Source organism: Glandiceps talaboti, chromosome 2 (genome assembly GCF_964340395.1).
Source record: "Glandiceps talaboti chromosome 2, keGlaTala1.1, whole genome shotgun sequence".
Classification (NCBI taxonomy): Eukaryota; Metazoa; Hemichordata; class Enteropneusta; family Spengelidae; genus Glandiceps; species Glandiceps talaboti.
The window spans coordinates 23,390,737-23,415,062 of NC_135550.1; the positions used below are offsets into that span (position 1 = coordinate 23,390,737).

Below are 24,326 nucleotides of genomic sequence, written 5' to 3' on the forward strand. Positions count from 1 at the left end.
AAATTTAAAGGATATGTTTCTTTGAAAAAAATTGCTGTGCCCTACTTGGCAAAAAAGAAATTTGCTGTCATGGCGGTTGAAAAAGAAACTTTGTTGTTGGGTTCAAACCTCCAGCCCCCCCCCCAATCAAATGGTTTACCCCTAAGGTAGAATGAGCCTCAGGGGCAAATTTCACTGCAAATCAAAGTTTTTTACATCTTTCCAGACTTTACCATATGGTTTACATTTAATAATTATTCGCAACGTTTTTGAAACAGCTAGGTATATTGATCTGCATGGTTTGTTAGATTCAAGACAATGAATAGCGCCCTCTATGAGTCAATGCCGACTACAACAAACGCCTCCCGGTCACTGACCGTCGCCTTGCTGATAGCCTGCATGCGCAAGATCCAGGCGTTGTTACTGCTTATAAAGTTACATGCTAAATGGGATAGTGAGCGGTTACATAAGCGAACCAACAGCTGAACCTTTCAGATTAGCGTGCTGTAAATAAAGAAAGTACAAAAACAAATGCATTTTAACTGTGTATCAGGAGATATATTTATCACAAATTTTGAGGAATTTGTGCATTCATACCATACCCTCCACAATCTTTACTATATGCTAAACATTACCACCACAAACATATTACCTTGCAAAAATGCAGCACTATCAATACAAAAATCATTATTTTACTTTCGTTATTTTTTTGACTGTGTTTTGTGTGTATTATAATGTAACTGGTAGAAATAATTATGAAACATAATGTATAATTATTAATCGTAATCTTCATATCTCCACACAGCAGAATAATTCAGAATAACATATTATATGTATTTAGTAATTAAATTAAAAGGGTCATGGAAATACAGTACTGAAAAATAAGATTAGTTGAGATTTTGCCTCTATATATTCAGAAACTTCTATACCAGGGTAAGTACTTGTAAAATGTTCATCTCAGTCACATATATCCCCAGGGGAGCCTGGCTTGATTGTTAACAATATCAACAGAAAATACAAAGTTCTATTTAGAAAAGCGCCCCTCCCCTAACCCAAAGTAATACACTTGACCAATCAGCGGTGAGAAACGCGCTTATATAGAAAAACAAAGGACTATAGTTTTGTTGACGCTGATGGCAGCTTTTCACATCGAGGAAAATGGCTGCCCCCATGACCAACACTGACAAGTTCTGTTCCGCGCAAAGTTTCTTGAAATACGCAAATGTTGACGTGTGTGTTCTTTTAGATTCCCTTACTAAAGCATCTGTTGAAATAATACAAACAAATGGCGATGCTTGTGAAAAGCTAGAGCGGTTATCTGCTCTTGGAGCAGTCATCAACGATTTTGCGAGAAATGGCCCACGACCACGTGGGGCGGGGAGTAGTTCTGACATGAACGAGGGGACACAAGTTACGTGTGTTAAACAAGTTGAAAAAGTCATCACAAGCGTATGCATACCAGCTTTAAAGGATGCCCGACAAGGGTTTGTTCATGAGCGACAGAGCGGTGCAGATTTTCAACTTGTTCACGTGGTTTGTGAACTTACTGTTTCTTGTTTACGTTTTGGCAAGGACTCAGAACTCCAATCTCTTCGAGATGTCATATTTATGATGGGTCTCAAGTCGTTACAGAAATACTGTCAGACGGCCAAAGTAAGTGATCATGATAGAGAAAAGTTTATTGAATCTTCAGATGATGTAAATGTGTTGACAGCGTTAGAACTATACAACTACTTCTATGAAGGAACTAGAATGAATGATGAAAATCCACCACATGGCAACATTACAATATCATCCGTATGGAGTGAACGGCTTTTTGTTGATCTCATACACGTTCTTCAGGTTACGAACGACAGAGCCGTTTGTGCAAAAATAATCGGTGTACTTTTACCCAAACTACTTCAATGCAGTCCTGACTTATTGCCAAGACGACTGGAGATGATTTGGCAACAAGTATCAATGAATGAATCTGATATTGGTAGCTATGACACTGGATCTGCATCACTCAGTTTTGGTAACCATGACAACGCATTCCTAATACTATGTGGTGTGGCTGATTTCTTTTTTCCAACTTCTGGAAAACTGGTAGATGGTATCCCAGATTTGAAATCCATGGATAAATTCTGGCAAAACATCCAAGTAGGTTTGACACACAGTGATGCACTGACAAGGAAAAGGGCTATGTATTTATTGAAAAGAGTGCTGGAATTATGTCGCAACTTTAAATTAGAAGTCAGAAGTCATAGTGATGGCGCAGGAGACAAGTGTCCTGTATTTTGGTGGAGAGGTGACTGCAGCAAAAAACTCCAACAAATGTGGCAAGATTTTATTCTGATGATAGAGGCACTGGAAGAAACACAGGTCAGTTAATGTACATTACTTGTATATTGTAGTGATAGTATGGGCTGTTTTCATCTTCATTACTTGTAGTGATAGTATGGTCTGTTTTCTCTATTGACTTTTATACAAGGTAAACCATGCTAGGGTTCAATTCCCAGTCCATGATGCCCAATCAAACCACAGTGAGGCAGATTTGCTTTGTGTGTTTGACAAGAGTGATAAAATTGGGAGATTCCTAGACCTGTCATACATTTTTCACCACTAAAGGTAGCAGGATACCTTGAATTTAACAGAAAAAAATTTTTCCATGGCTAAAAACTAAATTAAAAACCCCAACCCCTATACAGTATGTATTGCCTCAGTTGAAAGTAAATGTGATCCTACCTAGCTAAAACCAAATGTCATCTATCATCATGTCACCATAAAAGAGAACTATCACAACTTACAACAATCACTGCAACACTAGTTTATCATACATTAACTTTGGATGTACAATGTATAATATTAGTAAGTGACATTTCATACATAACATGCATCCATGATCTCTTGTTATGTGGCAACAAGACCTAAATTCCTTTTCTGTTGCAAAGAAAATGAAGTAAAGTACCAATATTAAAAGTTGACTTTTTTCTTGCAGTACCATATATTCAAGCCATTAATGCCACGGTTAAACCATCTCATCAATGCAACTCGACAGGATGACAGCACAGGTAATGTATCATGACAGATCTATACTCAAGTCAATGAAAGGAAAGTAGAAAATCTACAGTCCATTCTACGTTACCACTCACTGGCCGTGTTTCGCACAACCATGCAGAAACCAATAAGAAACTGAACATGGTACACTTGAAGATAGCAAGATTGAATGAATAGACATTTTGTCTAAATGAAATGAACAAATGTAGATGTCAAAACATTAGTGCCTACATTTCTGCTTATAGTTGCAGTATTTTTTAAATGGTTTAAAATGTAATTGTGATCTTGCTGTCTTAGAGTGTAAAATATGGAGTTTCTTACTGGTTTCTGTGTGATTGTATCAAACGGAGCGAGAGTGAATGGTAACTTTTAAACTCACAGACCCTGGTGTGAATGTCAATGATATATAACAATCAATGGGGAACTTACCATTGGATTCTATGTATATGTAAATTGTCAAGTGTGAAAAATGCCGTAATGTGCATTTTTTTGTACACCTCATATATTTTGGATATGTCTAGTGATATTGCTGTAATTATCTTCTGATCTTCAAGTAGTTTTATGCTTATTTGAACATCCTTATTTGTACAATTATACCTACACTGGCCATGGCTGTTTAATTATTTACCTCTTTCTCTCTTCTGCCATTTTCAGAACATCCATACCTACACTCATCCTGGCTTACTGTTCTATTTCAACGATGTTTTGTTCATGTCAATAAGAATTCAGTTGTCAAGTGGGCAGTCTTAGAATTTCTCAAATTGGACTTCAAGAAGTGTCCATTATTACAGCAAGGTTACAAGGGGGTATGTACAATTACAATTACTACATGTGTACTAGTGAGTACTTGAATCATTGCTGGCATACTAGCACTACATGTATTGCACTGCAGAGCAATTAATACTGAATATATTATTACATACCTTTATGCAAATGAGCATGTAAATGTTCCATGTTTATGAACTCATACTATACGAGTTGTATTTTTTTAATAACATTTTCTGTCTTGAGTAAACATAATAACAGAACCGCTTTCTGTTGCACTTGCACTCACTACACTCATGAAAGTATGGCTACAACAAACACTCGCACATCATGTCGTTCTGTCAAATTATCTATACCTTCACCTTGTTCTCTAAAAAAAGGGATTGACCAATGTGTTTTGGTGCCCTGACACAGCGTAGTGCAATGAATTTTGTGATTGCCATCTCATCTCTTGTTCCCTGTTTTGTCTAGTTTGTATATGGCAGACTTCTGAAGACACTGAATGATTCCGGTCTGTATGCACAAAGTACAGAATCTCTGTCACCAGTTGGTATTGCTATTATTGCATTCTTCAAGTCATGTGTTGACTCGTATGATACAGATACTGATAAAGGTAATCGTGGCAACTTTCCTGCCTTTATGAGAAATGCATGTCAGATTGTGTCTAGTTTTTAACAAATATGACAATCTCATTTGGGAAATGGTTTCACCAAATAACGACAAGATATACCCTGCACATAGTAGCATTGCTTGCTGAGTGTTGCAGAGCATTTAATGATTTAGGGTCAAGAATTTCTGTTAGTGGATATTTGAATATCCTTGTTCTTTTACCTTCCTATCTAGAGAAATTACTCAAAAGGCAGGCACTAGTGACAGCTAGGCTTTAATAGGCAGATCAGTTTGGGTTTAGTCTGAAAGATCCATTTTGCTTATGTACCCATTCACTACAGCATATTACCTTAGCCCAAACAATGGATCTTTCATGCTAAGTTTTGGTGTGCTTGTCTAGCTTGCTGTTACTATATGAGACTCAACTTGACTCCTACGTGTCTTTGCTGATGTTTAGTCATCCTAGTAAAAGGACACTATGTATCAATTTTAAGAGCAGGAAAAATAAAATATTTACCGACATTGTGTGAATGTGTAATTTTTCTCATCATAGTGATTATTGAAGTATATGGGCCCTATGTAGGATTTCTTTTGAAATGGCATAAAGTTGTAAAAAAATTGAAGAACTAACAAATGAAGGACAAGATTAATTTTCTTGTTCATGCACTGAAATAATCCATACTTTTGAACTTGATGGACCAGATTGTACAGAACCTCCAACTTCAGAATCTCTGAACTGAAATGTATTTGACAGCAGTGTGTTTCTTTCTTATAGTGGATTTCATTAAACATCTGCCATTGGCGTTACAACAACAGAAAGGATGGGGCAGTCTACCCATGTCTTTTGTAGCCCAGGGATTGGCTGAAATTGACGTCTATCAAGCATGGGATGATGTAAATCTACAAATTATCAGGTAGGTTACTCATTAACAGTAACAATGCATACAGACACACAGGCCGGCATACACAGACACAAAAATACATATAACTTAGATTACCAGGTTCGCTACCTGTATCATTGGACTAGCCATCAAATTTAGTTGATTTTTTTTTTATTTCATTTGTCAGGAACATACTGTCATCATCAATACAAACCTTCCCAAGTCATCTCAAGGCAGCAGTGTCCTGTTACATCATTAAAGCTGTACTCAATCTCATCAATACATCTCAAGTGACTCTCTACCAGTTTGCAGTCGTCATAGCAACAGTGGAAAATCTCACCAGAGGATCTCAGCTCTGGAATGAGGTGGGTACTTAATTAATGCTGCATGGTAGTACTTCAGCTGAGAATTTAGAAAACTGAGACTAGAAAATATACACTTACAGGCCGTATTCAGAGAGAGAGTGAGAGGGAGGGAGAGAGCTATATATTTATGTATGTACATATATATATATGTAGAGAGCTAACTCGGTGAGTATCAATCTGCTAAGACAGTGCTCTATACCGCAGTGGCAGAGCGTAATAGTTTTGGTAGTACTGGAACTCTTTCTTGGGTGTAACTCGGAGTTTCACGCATATTGCGATCATCAGACACTCTGAGGCCTACTCTCTGGGTGTGCTGTATATGGGTGTGTAGAGAGCTATATATATATATGTAGATAGCTAGCAAGCTAGATAGATAAATACTAGTAGTTAGATAAATAATGGTTGTAGTTATATTAGTGGGCATTAGATGTTCAAAGTTTGTAGGTGAGCATTGGATGAATTGCCATCAAACTGACACAACAAAATAAGACCAATATTGTCAGTTGATAAGTACTGTTTTTACCATTAGAATGACTTTAATCGTAGCCAAGGCTATACTGAGAAATAAAACACATGATGAAGGATTGTGTAATCAGCTCATCACCCCTCACCAATGACTTCTCTCTAGGTCACAGAATGGTTGGCAAATCATGGCAAAGAACTGAAACTAGATAACAGTTGTGAAAATATTGGTGATGCACTACACAAGCAAGTTCAGTGTTTTATGAATGAAAAGCAATATACACAAGGTAAGTGTTGTTCATTTATGTAATATCACAGTTCATTTCATATGTAGCTTGGTGGCCAAAACTCAACAATAAATAGGTTATAGTGTATTGTTACAGTCTGTTTTATTTTAAGCTTTTTTCCAGGACATCTTTTCTTTATACTGCATGGTAATATTGTGTGAAAGATCTTCAAGATCTCTCAGTTACACTATAGATAGGCCCTGGGAATTCATGCCAAGATCTATGGTTACTGTAAATCTAGAATTTTTGCTTATTTCACTGGAAAACAAAAATGTAAAATGCAAAAAAACAAAACCAGATTTGATGGCATACAAAAAATACTTGCAAAATATTTAGAGTGTAGAGTTTCATATTGTGGTTAGATAAAGCATGGATGTATTAGGGAGATACATCCATGGATAAAGTCAAGTAGATGCACACATTAAGAAATTGGGAGTTTTTGAAATTGATAACTTAAGAAAAGTTCTGAATACAAAATGTGAAATTTCCATTTATGAAAAAGAGATGTGTTTTTGTTATAAGCCCAAACAAAAGAAAACAAAACAAAAACAAAAGTAGTGAGTAAAATGCTTTTTTTTGAAGTTTTAAGTAAAACTAGTATTCAAGAACCAGCTGAAGACTAAAATCACAAAATTTTCTAGTAGCAAAAATATCTAGGTTTAAAGTATTAAGTCATAGACTAATAATTCAATGGCATGTATGTCACCAACCACCTATTATAAAATATTATGTGGCCTGAAGAAGCATCCATCAAAACTATCATTTCCTCTCACTGTCTTTGCTTATTTCATACCATTATCAGTCTTATCAACTATGCTTTAATTAATGCACAGCTAATCCTAGAACAAACTCACAGGAAATTAATTTGCCCAATTAACACATTTGCCCTAACCAGAGGAATGTGGGAATGGGGGGCCCGGGGAGGCTCATGAAAAATGTTGTTTATCTCTCCTGGCCCCTGTTCAATCAGCTTGTTCTAATAGTCTATAGTCTGCCTTCTTCACTATACATGTGTCTATTGTATACTTCTACAATATACAGTACATGTATGAATTAGAAATCCCAATAAACATCCATTTGTATGAAAACAATTGACCTGTCAATGATTTGTCTGACTTCTAATTGCTTCTCAGTATAATCTGTTATCAACTCATCCCTAAACAATGAATTTGATAATAATAATTGACTGTCACTTGCCTGGGAACTCACAAGTACATGTATTCAGACATTCTGGGGCAACAGCTGGTAGTGTTTTGTTGTCATTTCCCCCCATTCAATACATTGATTAATCAGTTTCTGTATTGGCATGCTAAGACAATGGGGTAAATTTGATATGTAAATTAGTTAATCTACAAACCAGTGAATGCTGCTAGTGTGTGGATGAACTAGATTTTTTGATAAATGGAGGTGTGAAGTGCCCAACATTTCCACTTCTTCAGACATATTGCCATATCATAGAAACAATGCCATAGATAGCAGGGGGTATGTTGTGAATTTCTAGACTAAAAGGAATACAACACATGAAGGGAAGTCTTTGGTGTAAATGACTGCACAAAAGTTATACAGGGTGTTTTGTGTGTGTGTATGTAACTCACTTGTCGACCACTGTACATGGCACTTCACAGGTCTTTTCACAGCACTGACCATTTTCCACCTCACATAACCAGGAAATTTATTGACTTATTGACTCAAGTACTTAAGATTATAAACATAGCAACCTGATGTGACTTATTGTAATACTAATAGTTTGAATATAAAACTAGATTTTGATACATGATGTTATTGCTGTATGAAAGATGAAAATAAAAATACCTGTGAAGTGAAAATAAACCAAAAAGTACTGTTCTAAAATGTACTGGAACAGTGAAAGTGAAGTAAGGAGTGGAAAGGTTTATCGAGAGACCAACTACTGATGAGTTGACACCTCAGAATAATTAATGGCTAGTCTAATCTGGTGTTGGTAACAGGCAAACATCTGACAAAATGAAACAATTTCCGTACTTTGAAATTTTGTGAAATTTTGGTCTGAAACTGGCTACTGGAGATTAAATTTTGAATCACATCTCATGTTAGATATAATAGGGAAATATGTGTTTGAACATCATAGACCCAAGGGTCTATGGTTTGAATGACTATATATTTTTATCCTTTACTTCAGGAATACAATATCCAAAATACAATTGTCTTTGATGAAATTATTTATAGATAAACTGGGTTTACAACTAGGTGAATTTTTTTGCAGTGTTCATTCTGATTGGTTGTAAATAATTTCAACGACAAAGTTACTATATGCTTTCCATTGCAACCAGATGGGTCCTTCCAAGGACTTCACTAAGGCTGTAGTGATTATCTTGAAATTTGTCACAGATTACCTCTGGCTTTATGTCATGTGTTTATTTTACAATCCTGTGATATATTACTTACAATATACATGAAAATACCAACACATGGATTTCTAGAAAGGACAATACACATGTATTGAAAAAGATTGAAAAGATAAGGAAGATGTGTAGTTTGTGGTCAGCTTTTTTATCAGATAAAGTTAATCTCTACAATCATGCTACATTAACACCTGCTAATTACATGGTGGTCTGTTGATAATCAATGCTTTGCTTTAGTTGTATTACACTGTAATGATCAACCATAGATTGTCATCCCTTATGCAGGGGCTATGGATCAACAGAGTATATGGCTATTTGTGCTGTGATTCTGTATGTGTAATCACAGACAAGAATAGGTGTCGGTGGTGTAATACTATTTGTTTCCACAAATTTCACACATTAAAGTTGAAAAGCCAACATCTTGGGTTCTCTTTCCACCCAAAGTGCAACTACATGGGTCATAGACTCAAGAGTGAGTCTGTTTCAAGATCTATATACATGTTACATCTATGCTATGCTTGTAGTGTGTACATGTTTATGTAGTGTGAACAGCTGGCACGAAATATGTGCATGCTAAAATTGGATAAGATATGACAGCAACACCTGTTTGAACTGTTTTCATGGCCTAAACTACCTTGACAACCTATCTGAATCTGGGCCTGCCAAAAACCTGTTACCACCCCCCCCCCCCCCCCTTTTCTTTGCAGGTCAATTTTTTCAGACAGGTCTTGTACTGTCGGTTCAAATGTGAAAACTTTCATCACTTACAGAATCAACTAAATCTACAGACATTGTTGATGTTATGAGTGTTGGTGTACTTACCAAGGTATTACTGATAATCTCTGATTCACATTACACAACTCAAGAGTATCAGTAAGTATTAAAACAATCTTCATTTGTTAGTGTAAGATTGGAGTGTTCACTTCCAAAGTTTGTCTGGCCAACAGGGATGAATCACAGGGGTTTGGGACTGGCCATATATGTTTACAAATATTTTATTTTTTATTTATTGTTTACTTTGACTTTTTAAAAAAAAAATTGTTTTTTTTTGTTTTTTAAAGTATCTTTTTCCCTACAAGGTGCCATGTAATAAAGTAATGATTTGAAAAGCTATAACTACCTTGTGAATTATTTATGAATTAGTTCTACTGAGCGCCCTCAACTGGTGACCCTTCCTCATCCCCATTCACCATGTAGTCATAGTAAAGCTGGTTTATCAAAACAACAAGTTAAAAATTGATTTAGAAAAAACCCACAACACCAGCTTTCCAAATCATTACTTTATTACATGACACCTTGTAGAAAAGATATTTTAAAAAGACAAAAAGTAAACAAACAAAAAACAAATTTGTAAAAAAAAAGTGTAAACAATAAACAAAAAACAAATATTTGTAAACAAATATGGCCAATTCCAAGCCCCCTGTGGGTGAATAGGAAATGGTACAAAAAAAAACAAACATACTGTTAGTGTATAAACATTATCCAAAAATCCATCCATACGTTTTACAGTTGACATTTCTTCAAAAAAAAAATTGATAATGAAAATTTTTGAAATTGTTCATTTATTGATGTACTGATGTTTAATCTTCAGAAATGGGCAAAGTTATGACACAGTTTTGTCTTTTATCTGATTCAGGGGATTGTTGTGTGGGCTTGCTGTCAGCGACTGTCAACCACTGAATGTTATACTGCAGCCAATGCAAGATACTCTTTGTAGAATAAACAGCCATGCATACCTACCAGCTGGCAGGGCAGGGAAAGGCCTACAACTATTCCTTCATATCATAAAAGAAATAACAGCAGTGAATACATCACACACACAGACAGGTCAGATGCTAACTCAGACAGACAGTCTTTGATATTGGTTTATGAAGTGCTCGTTTCAAGTTGCTGATAGTGCTACAAAAATTGTCACATACTGTTTGGCCGGCGTTGAATAACAATAATCACTGACATCAAAATGGTAGCCATGTTTAGCGTCACTGTTTGAACAGTGTACAGATGGAAATGTTTTATGCAAAGCTAAGATTTCGTCATTTACAGCAAATTGAATTAGATGCCGGTATAAAGGTGACAGCCAGAATGATGTCTTGTAGTGTATACTTTCTGTAGACAAGTAGTCAAATATTATACTAGTATTCCATTTAGGAATGAAGAACAGCTTTTCTGAAGCCAACGGAAAATTCTCCATTGACGAATCTTGAGTTTCAGGAGTATTTCTAATTTCAGCAATAAATTTATTCAATGCATTCATTGGGAAAAGATTATGTTTCAACTAACAAGTTGTACATGATTACATGACACCTGCTTTTGACTCAGGTCTTTTATTGTTAGAAGTAGAGTTTTTGATGAGTACTACTCAAAGCTAAATAATAGTTGCAATCCAAAATGCTGGTGGTATCAGAAACAAAGACTATGAAAATTGTTTCAATATTACCATAAATTCCAGTTTAGCATGATTAAAATATATTTTATCTATGTAGAATAAAAGTCCATAAATGTGAAATTTCATGCAAAACTGTCCTTCTTGGTAGGTGGTACCACCCTGGCTATCTTATATATTGTTGAAACGTGCTTGGAAGAAATACTTGCATATATAATGAGGAAAGTTACCATGGAAACCAACGAATTATCTGATGTTGCAAGTTTGAATATGTTTGTTGAGATCATAGATGTTCTATCTGACCTCTTGTCTGAGAGCTCATCAGCCATCTTTCTATTACAAGATACGTTAACCAAGATGGCTGACTTGGCATTGGTAACCTTGACAATGGAGGGAGAGGTAAAACACACAAGCATTTGTTTTGTGAACATTTCAGTTCATAGAAAGTTTGCATGTTGTTAATTAAATATCAGTCAACTGCTTTATAACCTACTTATTGATTCTCTTAAAGCCACACAAATTTTAACTGTACCTTTTTTTAAAATACTTTTGTTAGATGTAATAACTTGATAAACAACACTGATATCGTACACCCTCAACAATATTAAATCACCTGTGGATAAACGTATTTGTGTACACAAAATATGGTTCAATAAATCCCATCAAATTGATTTTTGGGTCCACACCCAAAAATCAGCTCCCAAGTGTGGTCCTGATTTCAGTCTGTTGCTGTTCTATTTATGTATACAATCTACTCCTAGTTATAACGTGTACAATGACTAAGTATGGATATTTTTTTATCATTTTCAGTCAATATTTTTTTTTGTCTGTTTGAAAAATAATTCTCCAGTTACAGCTAGTGCAGCTCATACCAAAGATATCAAAGTACTCACATGTATGTTTGACATTCTTATGCCTTCTACAGAAAGATGCCATCACAACTCAAATGAAGAAGCTAGTTGGTGTCAGCTGTCTGTCATGTGTTTGTCATCATTACAGAGGAAAAGGTGACATTCCTACAAACATCAAAAGAATACTAAGTCAAATCAATTTGAATCAGCAATTTGAGAGACCATCAGGTGATATTGATGTCAGTAAGAAAGACTTTGGTAAATTGGTTTCACTGTACGAAGAGAGAAGATGGAAGTGCGTCACAGTTATACTTGAGATGTTCGGAGGTTCTTGGAATAGCCAGCACCAATGTCAAGACTTGTTGAAGGAATCTGTAGATGTGCTCAATATTATATCAGGACCTGCTATATTGTCTGTGATAAAATGTATGAAATTACTGATACAACTGGTGAGTTGGAATATCTCTATATGCTGGTAGACAGTGTGAATAAAAAGATCTTGATTCACCTACTAAGTGCTCTTTATGTCTTTCAAAATATCAATTACCAGAACCATTTTCAAGTACTTTTAAAATAGAAATTGATGCATGCACTTCATTAGTTTAAAGAAGATGAATAAGGCTTCTTGGAGATTTGTAATGTCCAGCTAAGTCAGTCTAGGTCACAGTATCAGTCTTGTGTATTCTGTGCTGTGCTGTAATGTAATGTGGTGTTGTGTTGTGTTGTGTTGTGTTGTGTTGTGTTGTGCTAAGCTGTGCTACGAATACTAATTTTTGTGCAGGATGTGCTATTAGTATTCTATGCTATGCTATGGTATCACACTGACTTTTGTTCAGTGAAAATGTAAAGCCTTGAAAATGACCTTTCCAAATTCAAAAATTCACAGCAAGTTAATGATGAACACATCTACAGATTATTATTCTGCAAGTCTGCTGACCTGGCTTCATTTTCTGTTGTACACAGGTGTTGCCATCAGATTCATCACTATGTGTGCTGTGTTTAGATGTTATATATACACTGGTGTATGATACAAGACGTGACTCTGGACTATTCTGGCCAGCATATCAAGCCATGATTAACACTGTGTTTCAGGATGATATATTTGCTGCTGAACCCAACACTGATATCTATGCTAAGGTTGACATGGTAAGGAAGTCACTTGGAAATGAGTGATGTATTAGATGTTCAGTATAGATGGAATTTTTTTTATCAGATACCTACTTTCAACAGCCAATCAGGTACCCAATTTATAACCATGTTCTATCAGATACCCACTTCTATAATCACACCCTATCAAGTACTCAGTTGACAACCATATCCATCCGTAGCCATTTTACGATCATATCCTATGAGATACCTACCTCTACAACCATGTCCTGTCAACCCACTTTCAACAGCCTATCAAGTACCCAGTTTATATCCTAATAAGTACCCACTTTGATAGCCATGTCCTATCAGGTTCTCAAAGCTCTGATGGTAGACATCTTTCCCTGAGACATAACTAACAAATAACAAGTACAACTGTAGTAGCAAAAAGGGATGGAACCAACAATATGTAAATGAGAAGCCAGTCACTGTTGTCATGACATTATACTGTGGATTGCCTGAAATGGATCATATATGTTCTATTTCTGTTGTAGATTACCAATCAAATCTGTGAGTTAGCTGAAAATAAATCTGGTGTGTTGTATCTGTTAGTTGAGAGATATTGCCAGTATGTAGAGGGAATGAAAGGTGATAAAATAAACCATCTGAACTTGTTGGTAGAGGCATGTACCTATGGACCAATAAGAGGAAAGGACCACAGGTAATGTTTATAATTATATTCGCATTATGGACAGAGAAATGGGAAAGGAAGGTGATGGGGCTGGCAGTCAGATGTAGATGATCATAGGGAATGTGAGAGATGGGGAAGAGGAAGATGTAGTAAGGAGAGCTAGAGATACATAGTCTTGACAGATGGACCCTGTAGATATAGGGAGGAGAGATGTATAGGCTTAGACTGTCAGACAGAGTGATAGAGAGACAGACACTATAGATATAGGGAGGAGAGATACATTGTCTGACAGACAGATATTCCATCTATGGAGGTATCTATGAAGACGTGCTCAATTATTATATCATTGTTACCATTTAGTTACCTGTTTTTTTTGTTTTGTTCCACTCAGAATTAGAGAAGATTGTTTGAGGTCTCTGAAAGTCACTTCTGAAGGGAAACCAGCCAGTCAAGTCATCTACAGGTAAAATTCAATGAATCTTGTCTCTTTCTGTACCACACAATCTACTGAACTTGCAAAGTGAAGTTGAGATTTTTATGACTAACTTAGGTAGTACAATCTGCTATCTTGTTGAAAATTGTGATATTTCTAACTGACCTAGGTGGTACGGTATGTCATCTTTTAATATTTTAGAGACAAGATTTTGTATGACATTGACAGGCCAAGGTGGTAAAATACATGTATGCTAAATTACTATCTTTGAGAGAGATTTGTATGAGTGACCCAGAATAACCTCGAATGTCACATTATAGTTTAGGATGTGCACTGAGGCTTAATTATGCGTGATAAAGTCAACAGCCTAGAGTTGAACTCAAAATCAACAAGTTGTCAGCCTCTTTCTTTTATTTTAGTAAAAGAAACTATTATCTTAAAACTTGAAAAGTTACTGTCTGTGTGTACCAGGGCGTGGTAGGAAGTTGATAAAGAACAACAAGTTAGCCTTGATGAAGAATTTTATAGTTCGCTCATTAATCACACAAACATTGTAAACAGACCTAGTAAAGAGACAGTTGGCCTTGTGATGGGCACTGCTTTTAAATACCAGGCACCTTACTTTAAACTATGGATTCACTAAACCTCTTTGTAAACATGGCTCAATTAATCAATTTTGTGGGCAGGGCATTATTTTCAATGTCTAAAACATGTACAATTATACACAATTATACACAATGTATATTTATAGCTTCATATGGTATCACTTCTGGAATCACATTTTGAATGGAACAGACAAAAGACCCAAAACATAATGAAAAATCGTTTTGCTATATTGTCCACAAAGATAAAACTATTGAAATTGATCATATTATTGAAGATCAATGCACGGCACTTAGGATCATTACATAAATACTCTTTCTTTGTGTTCTTTTTTTAAAAAATGTTCCGGTTGTTTGAGCTAATGTGTGAAACTAGTCTATCACTTTCAAGAACAAACTATAGACTCATTTGTTCAAACAGGCATTCAGTGTGGAATGAGCTTTTTTTTGCTGCCATTGAATAGATGTTTTGGCGTCTGACATGTTATAAGTTATTTTTGATTGATTGATTTTTGATTGGTTGATTGATTGATTGATTGACTGATCTGACATTCCAGCTGTGTTTGTACTCAGTTACTGAAATAGTCTTTGTAAAGTGTTATTCTAAAACATTGCTCTTTTGCGAACTGGAATGTAACATGACATGTATACCTTTACAAATAACACCCAATAAAATACCTTAAATTACAAAAAAAAAGTGTTATTCTATACATGTACCTGTAACACATCAAATCTTTAGGAGAACACCGTACACATGCAATTTGTACAGACATTTCACACTAAAATTATGCTGCAACATTTGGAAAATTGTAAACTTTATTACATGTCCTTCTTCCTCCAACTAGGGTTGATGAATTCAAATTAAATTTTGCTCAATTTAACTTTTATGCAACTCCTGAAAAATCTTGTCAAATGATTTTCTTTGTATATTTTAAGTTGTAGCATTTGTAAATGTGTCTGGTGCTTGTTATAAGATACTATTGTGTTTCTCTGTCTTTGTATTTGTCTTGTCTATTGGTTGCTATGGTTATCAGACATTTATTGCAATATTTTAAAACTAGTTTGTTATGTTTGTATTGTTAGTGTTATCAAGCCAGACAGCTATGTTAGAACCCTTATGATAAGTACACTGTGTAGATTCATTGCAACAAACTCAGCTGGGCGGTCTGCCGTTGTCATGGAAATAAGTAAAAGATTGCTAACCAAGGTAAGCTATTGTCGATGTGAAGTTTGTCTTTTGAAATGTTCAAGAATACAATATATTTGTAAATGAATACATATTGACTAATACAGGACAAGAACTAAGCAAATAAATGACTTCAATATATTGAAGAATTATGGCACATTTTGTAGTGTTTTCAGTGAATATTTCTGATTTTGACGTTGGTATCCCTGTAAAATGTGTCTTTTTTATTCCCACTCCAGGCTGATATGGTAACACAAACACGTAAGCATTACCTGTTGAATTCACGGCCACATCGAATCAAACAGAGAATATGGCAAACATTGCTGATTCTTCAGCCAGCGTTTGATAAGGTAGAATATCAGTTTTATCAACAACTCATATTTCGAATCAAAATTTTGTTCCATGAATTCATAGTTGTCAAGTAAAAAGGGTTCATCAAGTTCTACTTGACAACTGTAGTTTGAAGAAATGCACAGTTAGTTAGTTGTAGGATATCCAGACTTTAGTGTCCTCTGAGAAATTGTGATATGAATCAGAATCATGTAGTATGGTAAGTTTATTTCAATTAAACATCCATTTTCAACACTGGAAATATTGCATAATGTTAAGATTTTCTTGGCATTGGTATCATCTGTTGGAAGTTACACACACACACACACACACACACACTCAAACACACACACACACACACACACACACACACACACACACACACACACACACACACACACACACACACACACACACACACACAGTTTATGAGTGAGAAGGGGGTTAGAATGCCAGGCTAATGACCAGACTAGATCATTAATGATTAATGTTTCTCTGTTTCAGTGTACATCAGAACTAGTGATGAGAGAAGCCCTGAAAGCATTGTCATGGGATACACAGTTGTCCGTGAAGACACTAGAGGAATGGTTTATAGTTCTAATAGTGTACAGATACCCTGAATATCAGACAATTCTGTGGGACAAACTCAAAGAGGTTGGTCCATTGATGCTGTCTTTGTTGAATTATGGCCTCTTCTGTGAATTATTGATAAATGTCAGAAAGAACTAGCTAGCCAAGGGAAGTAACTTTAGGATATCAAACTGAAAGATCACAAATGTATGTAATTTACAGTTCCATCTGTAGCATCAAGGTAATGGCCAATACACATTATAAAGTTTTAACACATGTAGTTCAACTTTGTAAAATGTCATTCAGCTCTTGATCTTACCTGGCTTGCAATCTGCTTCACAATGACTGTTAGTTTGACTGTTTGCTAACTAATGGTTCATGATGTGAATAACAGAGCATCAAACTTATAATATATACAGTCACCTATCTCACAACATAGAGAGACCATACTTTGGTAGTGATATATTACACATACCAAATAGTAGTTTTGTTCTGAATTAATGAAACTTTCTTTTGGAATTCTTTTCTTCTCCATGGCATGAAGGATGTAGAGAAGACTGTGAACTTTACATCATCTATTCTTGCTATGATAGCTATTCTAGCAAGTGTCAGCCGTAGTGTGGATGAACAGGTGAGGTAGATACTACTAGTGTGATAGCTATTATTTGTATAAGTACACATAACATGTATAGTATCAGTATTTGTACCGTAGTGTAATACCGAAAACTTTATTGCTAACCTGTATACAAATCAGCGTACTTGTGTTCGATATACACAAAACCACATAAACACATGAACACACACTTGTTACAGTACTTTTTATGAACTTTGCCATTTAGGATAAACTTGCCCATGATATGTGAAAGCCAGTGTGGATACTTAGGATATTTGCACCATGTGCTTGTGCTGTTACCTGCTGCATTTGCATTCGATTCACTCATGAAAGTATGGCCACAGCAACACTGCAATACCATGAGTATGCCATGCACTGGCAATCATGTGTCATATTTTTGTATCTGTTTACAATACCTTGGAGGAGTAGATAAGTTGGATTCTATGATAGCTGTTTTGTATATACACAGACATCAAGCCAATGTACACAGTCCATTCAACAACAAAATTCAGCTAATGAGAAGCATTGAACTGTTTCAGTCAGCATCTAGTGTATTTTTCAACGGGTAAAAATTAACAAAAAACTGTGATCCAGAAATGTTTCAGTTACTTGGACTTTAAAATGTTCATTGCTATGAATTCAAAGAAATGAATATGTCAACAAAAATACATTGTCAATAACTGTTGTATTGAGACAGTTTAACCTCCTCTCTTTCCAGGAATTGTTTTTGAACCAAGCTTTGCCATTGACCATGACGCACACAATGGCCGGTAATTTTACTATAAGACTATATGCACAGGCAGCATTACAGAAAGTGTTCAACTCTTGCCAACAATCTAATATGATGCCTCTATTGGCAAAATATCCTGGTATCCAAGAATGTATGAAGTTCCTACAACATAACCCGTAAGAAAGCCTTCCTTTTTATATACATATACAGTATACATATTTAAACATGCTCATATAAGTTTTGTGATCAACATCTTCACTAAAATATTTCCGATCATCTTCTATTTCAGGAGGTCCAGTAAATTAAAAACAAAGCTTCTGGGTAATTTCTTTTTTTTCAAATTTGACCCCGTGAAGGATTACAGTGTAGAGGTTGGTATATATTGCATGAACTCTGAACTTTAAACTTTGACCTAGTGATAGAATGTCTCGAATATTTCACATGTTCAATATTTATACAATTAATTGACCTTCTGCTGACTTGTTAGACTGAGAAACTTGATAGAAATCCACCTTGATATTTCAGACTATATTTCACACTTTACCACGATTGTGTAATGTAGTAGAAGAAGAATTGATCAGCCCAGATACATTCCATGAATTGACAGATCTGTGGTCATCCCAGAATCCCCTCACCATACAACTACTAAACAGCAGAGATGACCTCAAGATGTGTGAACATGGAAAATGGAAAGAACGAGACACAAGTAAGTAAATTAATAATCAGTTTTATGCATGCGTGTACGCACGTACGTACGTACGTACGTATGTATGTGTGTCTGTGTCTGCTCATCTGTGTGTTCGTTTGTCTGCCAGTCTTGAATACCTCAGGAAACATTGCAGGACAACGTGTTCATTCAGATATCCCTTTGATGATATGGTCTCTAGATGAAAAAATAGTACATGCTCTAAAGTTTGACATGCATGTGAATTACAGATTTTGCATTTACCATACCTATATGATTATTTGAGTTGCTTGAATGCTCTTTCATATATTTGAAGTTGGTATGATAGTTTTAAGTCTTGTTTCATTTTATGATTGTCCAATCTCAATACATGCACAATGTACTTTTAATATAATACATTCTATATAACCCCAGGGATTGATTTTGGACCAGATGAAGATGATGGTGACGATGAGAATGTGAATACAGGAGATGTACAGAAGAAAATGATGCCATGGACAGATCCAGCCCTCCATCAAGACATGGAAGGAAACGGTAGCCATGACAACAGAAAGGCTGGAAAACTAGTTGTTGTGACATCACTTATTAATAAACTGCCAAATTTAGGAGGTAATTTGTCATCTGATATAGCAAAATATATTGAACAAAATAGTGGTGTCTGTCTGTGTCTGTGTGTCTGTGTCTGTTATTAACTATTTCAATAAGCCTGTTCATGTCAACTAATTTTCAGTATATGTTGCATCTGCTATGAATAACATGTAGTTTTTTCCCAATCTTTAACTACATTGTAATTGGGTTATTGATGCGCATTTGACCTTGAGGTTTTTGTTGAGTTGCCTAAAATAATTGCACCAATTTTATTACTATAATTAGAAGTTATTCCCCCAATATTTTTCTTCATTCAGCCAAGGAAAATGCGAGTGACCTAAGGGGCCATTGTCACTATGAGTCACTAGACTTGTATAGTGAGACAACCCTTAGGTCATGAGTATTTTATGGATGAATGAAGAAAAATATTGGAGAATAACATAATTACACCAGTGCCAGTAATATCAAAGAAAGTAGTGGTAATTTTGAACATTTTGACTCATTTCGAACACAGCAGAACCAATGATGTAGACAAGCATTGTCATGATACAGAACAACCAGAGTATATATTCATGTTCAACTTTGCTCGTGCATGGTCTAATAATTGATATAAATACAAGTGAATGATGATATTGTGTCTAGTTGACAGCTAACTGTGTTTTTTTTATTTCCTTCTTACAGGTTTATGTAGGACCAGTGAGATATTTGGTGTAGGAACCTTTGTCGTTGGAAATCTAAAATACTGTGAAACTCAAGAATTTCAAAGTCTGAGTGTTACTGCTGAGAAATGGTTACCATTGGAAGAGGTAAATGTGTGTTTGTAGAGTTTCTGAGTGTTGTCAAATACAGTCTACGCTGTTTGTAGAGTTTCTCAGTTATAGAAAATCTTACCTTCACATTTGCAGTGTCAGACTAGATGCACTAGTAACATTTATGTCAATAGAAGGGAATTCCAATTTCATTTGCTTCAAGTAGTGTAAAGCATGGGCACCACATGTATGCGTTATTAGTGTGAATTCAAAACTGTCTCATATCCTGTTACCACAGTAACCACCTCAATATTACTACATCTTTTGCAGGTTAAAGCTGCAGCTCTGAAGACCTATCTACTGGAAATGAAGAAACAAGGCTATAGTCTTGTTGGAGTTGAACAAACTGCCAATAGTATTTGTCTGACAGAGTATAAATTCCCAGAGAAGACTCTGTTGATACTTGGGTAGGTACAAATAAACAGTGGTTTGTTAGCTTATAACCTTAGAGGCTGTCTGAGAATGGAATTGAAATTCCTCTGTGAAGGAGGGGAGGGGGATTTTTGTTCGGTTAGGTTGCTGAAGTTCATTTTCTTAAATGTGGACATCTGATTAACATTCACATAAATATAAATATAGGCAAGGACTCACTCAGAGTAACAACAACATATCAGGTGTAAGAAACTAGTTTTCATTGTTTCACTTACACACCACACTGTTCCTGTCATATGTAACATAGGAATTTAATTGTTTATAGTTTCAGTCATGAACCCTCATCACTTTTTGTACTTTGGTATTTTGTCATTCATGAATTCTTTGATGAAAGGATGACTTTTTAGTGAATTAGGCAATCCCTTAGTATGTTACGTTGAAAATTACGAAAATACGTTAATGAGGAAATAAACATGATGTAAAATTAGCAAAAATTATTATAACTATGATACTTCATTGAGGGGTCAAAATGATGTATCTTTCACAGATATTAGACCAGCAAAAACACATAACTTTCTTGAACAGCAATTAATTATTAAGGACAGACCATTGTACAATCATCATGGCACCTACCTACTTCAGTACTACTGTACATTTTTATTGGTATTTTTATTTCCATTTCATTTTGTCATATACTAAATTACCTTACTTCATATATTCTTGTCTTCTGTTTCCCATCTAGGAATGAGAAGGAAGGACTGCCAGTTGAGTTGATTCAGCTTCTAGATAAATGTGTGGAAATCCCTCAGCTGGGTCAAATCAGGTCACTCAATGTCCATGTCAGTGGTGCACTCCTTATATGGGAGTATGCAAGACAACAGTTGCTCTAAGTCAATTGGTGCCCTATGTCATGACGTATATGGGAGTATGCAAGACAACAGTTGCTCTAAGTCAATTGGTGTCCTATGTCATGACATATATGGAAGCATGCAGGCAACAGTTGCTCTAAGTCAATTATTGGTGTACTCTGTCACTCCTTATATGGAAGCATGCAGGCAACAGTTGCTCTAAGTCAATTATTGGTGTACTCTGTCACTCCTTATATAGTAGTATGCAGGCATCAGTTGCTCTAAGTCAATAATTGGGGCCCTATCTCACGCTTTATATAGAAGTGTGCAAGGCAATAGTTGCTCTAGTCTAAGTCAATTATTGGTGGCCCATGTCATGCCTTATATGGAAGTATGCCGGCAATAGTTGCTCTAAGTCAATGAACACTTATAATATAGGTGTGTGTGTATATATGTGTGTATATATATGTGTGTGTGTGTATATATATATATTTATATATAACAACCAATATATATATATACACACACACACACACACACACACACACACACACACACACACACACACACACACACACACACACACACACACATAAGTGTAGCATTCATTAGCTATTTTCAAATCCTTGACAAGTGAAGAATTTCAATCCAGTCCTGGAAAAATTAAACGTATGGCATGGTCAGCTATGAAACATTTTGAAATTCCTATTGACTGTCAAATCAATCAACAGTTCAAGTGGCAGTCTGTGGTGAAGATGAAGTACAAAATACCCCATACGTGGAAAATGACATTGCCTCAGTTTGTGGGTTGTGAAACAATCTGGTTAAAATTTGATGTAGGAATCAACTAGTTTTCATTTATTTACCTATATGTTGTAAGTTTGAGTTGAGTGCATCAAACAGAAGAGACACTGAAAAACAAGAATTATACCATAGTAACAAGTTTACTACACTCTCTCTAAAGATTTATAGAAATGTTGAATAGGGCACACAATTTTAGGCCTACAAAAAATAATTGTTTGGTTCCGGTTTACTTATTTATGATTTTTTTTTTTTGCCTAAAAGTTGGACATACTAGGCTGTATTTCAAGTTAAACAAAGTATTTCTGTGTTAGTTGTTGTAATCAAAATTGATACTTTGAAATTATCAAGAATAATCAAAACAAAAACTAATTATTTGCGTATATCTCACTGCCATAATTAATAATAATTAGTTTCCAGTTAATGATCAACTATTAATACATATAAAATTATATATTTGGTGTTTCAGCTACAGTTACTTTTCAAAATGAGGGTTGCATTGTCCTTGTATATTATTGCCAAGGGAGATTCTAACAAAACTGGTTCTATAGATCTAAGATGTCTGTAGAAATCTATAGAATTTCTATTGAAAATCAATGAATATTTTTATATGCAATACATAGGGAGTTTCTATAGAAATTCTATAGATTTCTGTCAACTTTTTGCCCATTTCGTGGGAAATTTCTGTAGAATTCTATAGAAGCTGTATGAAAATGTGTAGTCACCTGTAGCATTTCCATTATAGAAAATGGATGGAATTATGTAGATTTTCTATAAAGTCTGTATATTATTTTCTATTGCAATTCTATACAATATTGATGGCATTGTACATGGAATGATATTCTTTAATGGATGACAGTAGAATCATAATTTTTGTACAAAAACATTTTATTTAGAAAATTATTATGCTGTTGTTGTCCGCACACTAACATATGTATTACATACATACATACATACATACATACATACATACATACATACATACATACATAAACATATGTATAAAACTTGTCATGTATGGAAAAGATTTGACACTTTATTATAATATTCAAGTGTTAATTTCTGTACAGAATATACAAACTTCTATAGGAATTCTTCAACTTCTGTAGAATTTTCTTCCAAAAGAATACTCAATTTCTATAGAGTCATCGTCTTTAGAATATGCATTGAAAATGTATAAACATCCATAGAAAGTTTTCTGTAGAAGTCTATAGGAATGAACATTCTGTCTTCGAGAACCATTTTTGTAAGGGATATGCAAATATTTACATGTTAAGGTGATAAATAAAAAAATGGAAATGCACTGTGATCTGGTCAATATCAATGGCTTCTTTAAAGAGTTGTTGACTCCTTCATGTTGGTTCATGACCACAGTTACTTTTCGATTGTAATTGTCTCCCATATGCTTAGCGTGTGTTCTGTATGTGACAGTATGGTTGCAGCATTGATGTTTTTATTTTTTGCATCTGTTGTTGCAGAAATGATGAATTGGCCTAGCTCTGGTGATTATACCAGATGACTTGGTAATGCTTGAATACCAGTGCAGAAAATACCATTGTTTCAGAAATTCTATTTGCTGCACATCAACCCTACTTGAAGTAACTACTAATTTATTCACCAAAGTGATGATGTGCCCAAATACTGATTGAAATCATATTTTAGTAGTCTCATTTATAGGAAAGCAATATGAAATTTTGAGTAGAGTTTTGATAATTAATTGTAAGAATGTAAATGAATGTATAACAATCAAAGTAAAGAAATATTACAATGTATATGTTCCCAGCATACCAAGTCTATGAAAAGGCAGACACAACAAGATGCCAGTTATACCATATACCCTTTGGACTCTTGAAAGTCAAGAGAAGCAGATATCCATAGAGGGCGCCATACATTTAACTAGCTAGAATCACATCAAAAATTATTCGTCAGCATTTAAAACTAGTCATTAAGAGTATGCTGTGTGTAATGTACTACAGAACAAAT

At 35.1% G+C, this 24,326-nt stretch overlaps 1 protein-coding gene across 1 annotated transcript; it reads left to right on the forward strand.

Annotated features, from left to right (window-relative positions):
* The first annotated feature begins 1,137 nt into the window (after nt 1-1,137).
* LOC144445729 (tRNA (guanosine(18)-2'-O)-methyltransferase TARBP1-like) lies at nt 1,138-21,584 on the forward strand. The gene is made up of 25 exons (XM_078135376.1): nt 1,138-2,340; nt 2,957-3,029; nt 3,670-3,821; nt 4,252-4,393; nt 5,165-5,303; nt 5,458-5,635; nt 6,264-6,384; nt 9,536-9,638; nt 10,402-10,592; nt 11,300-11,547; nt 12,074-12,448; nt 12,963-13,145; nt 13,640-13,806; nt 14,168-14,239; nt 15,895-16,018; nt 16,237-16,347; nt 16,832-16,981; nt 17,442-17,528; nt 18,229-18,416; nt 18,530-18,611; nt 18,766-18,946; nt 19,358-19,534; nt 20,195-20,319; nt 20,593-20,729; nt 21,437-21,584. Exons 1-25 carry the CDS (start codon nt 1,138-1,140, stop codon nt 21,582-21,584), a joined length of 4,857 nt encoding a protein of 1,618 aa, XP_077991502.1.
* The last annotated feature ends 2,742 nt before the right edge of the window (nt 21,585-24,326 follow it).

Bases quoted from the DNA above. Each gene is read 5' to 3' on its own strand.
- LOC144445729 (XM_078135376.1), top strand. From the start codon at position 1,138: ATGGCTGCCCCCATGACCAACACTGACAAGTTCTGTTCCGCGCAAAGT. The intron at 13,807-14,167 runs GTAATGTTTATA...TGTTCCACTCAG, and splicing joins ATAAGAGGAAAGGACCACAG to AATTAGAGAAGATTGTTTGA. The intron at 19,535-20,194 runs GTAATTTGTCAT...TCCTTCTTACAG, and splicing joins TAAACTGCCAAATTTAGGAG to GTTTATGTAGGACCAGTGAG.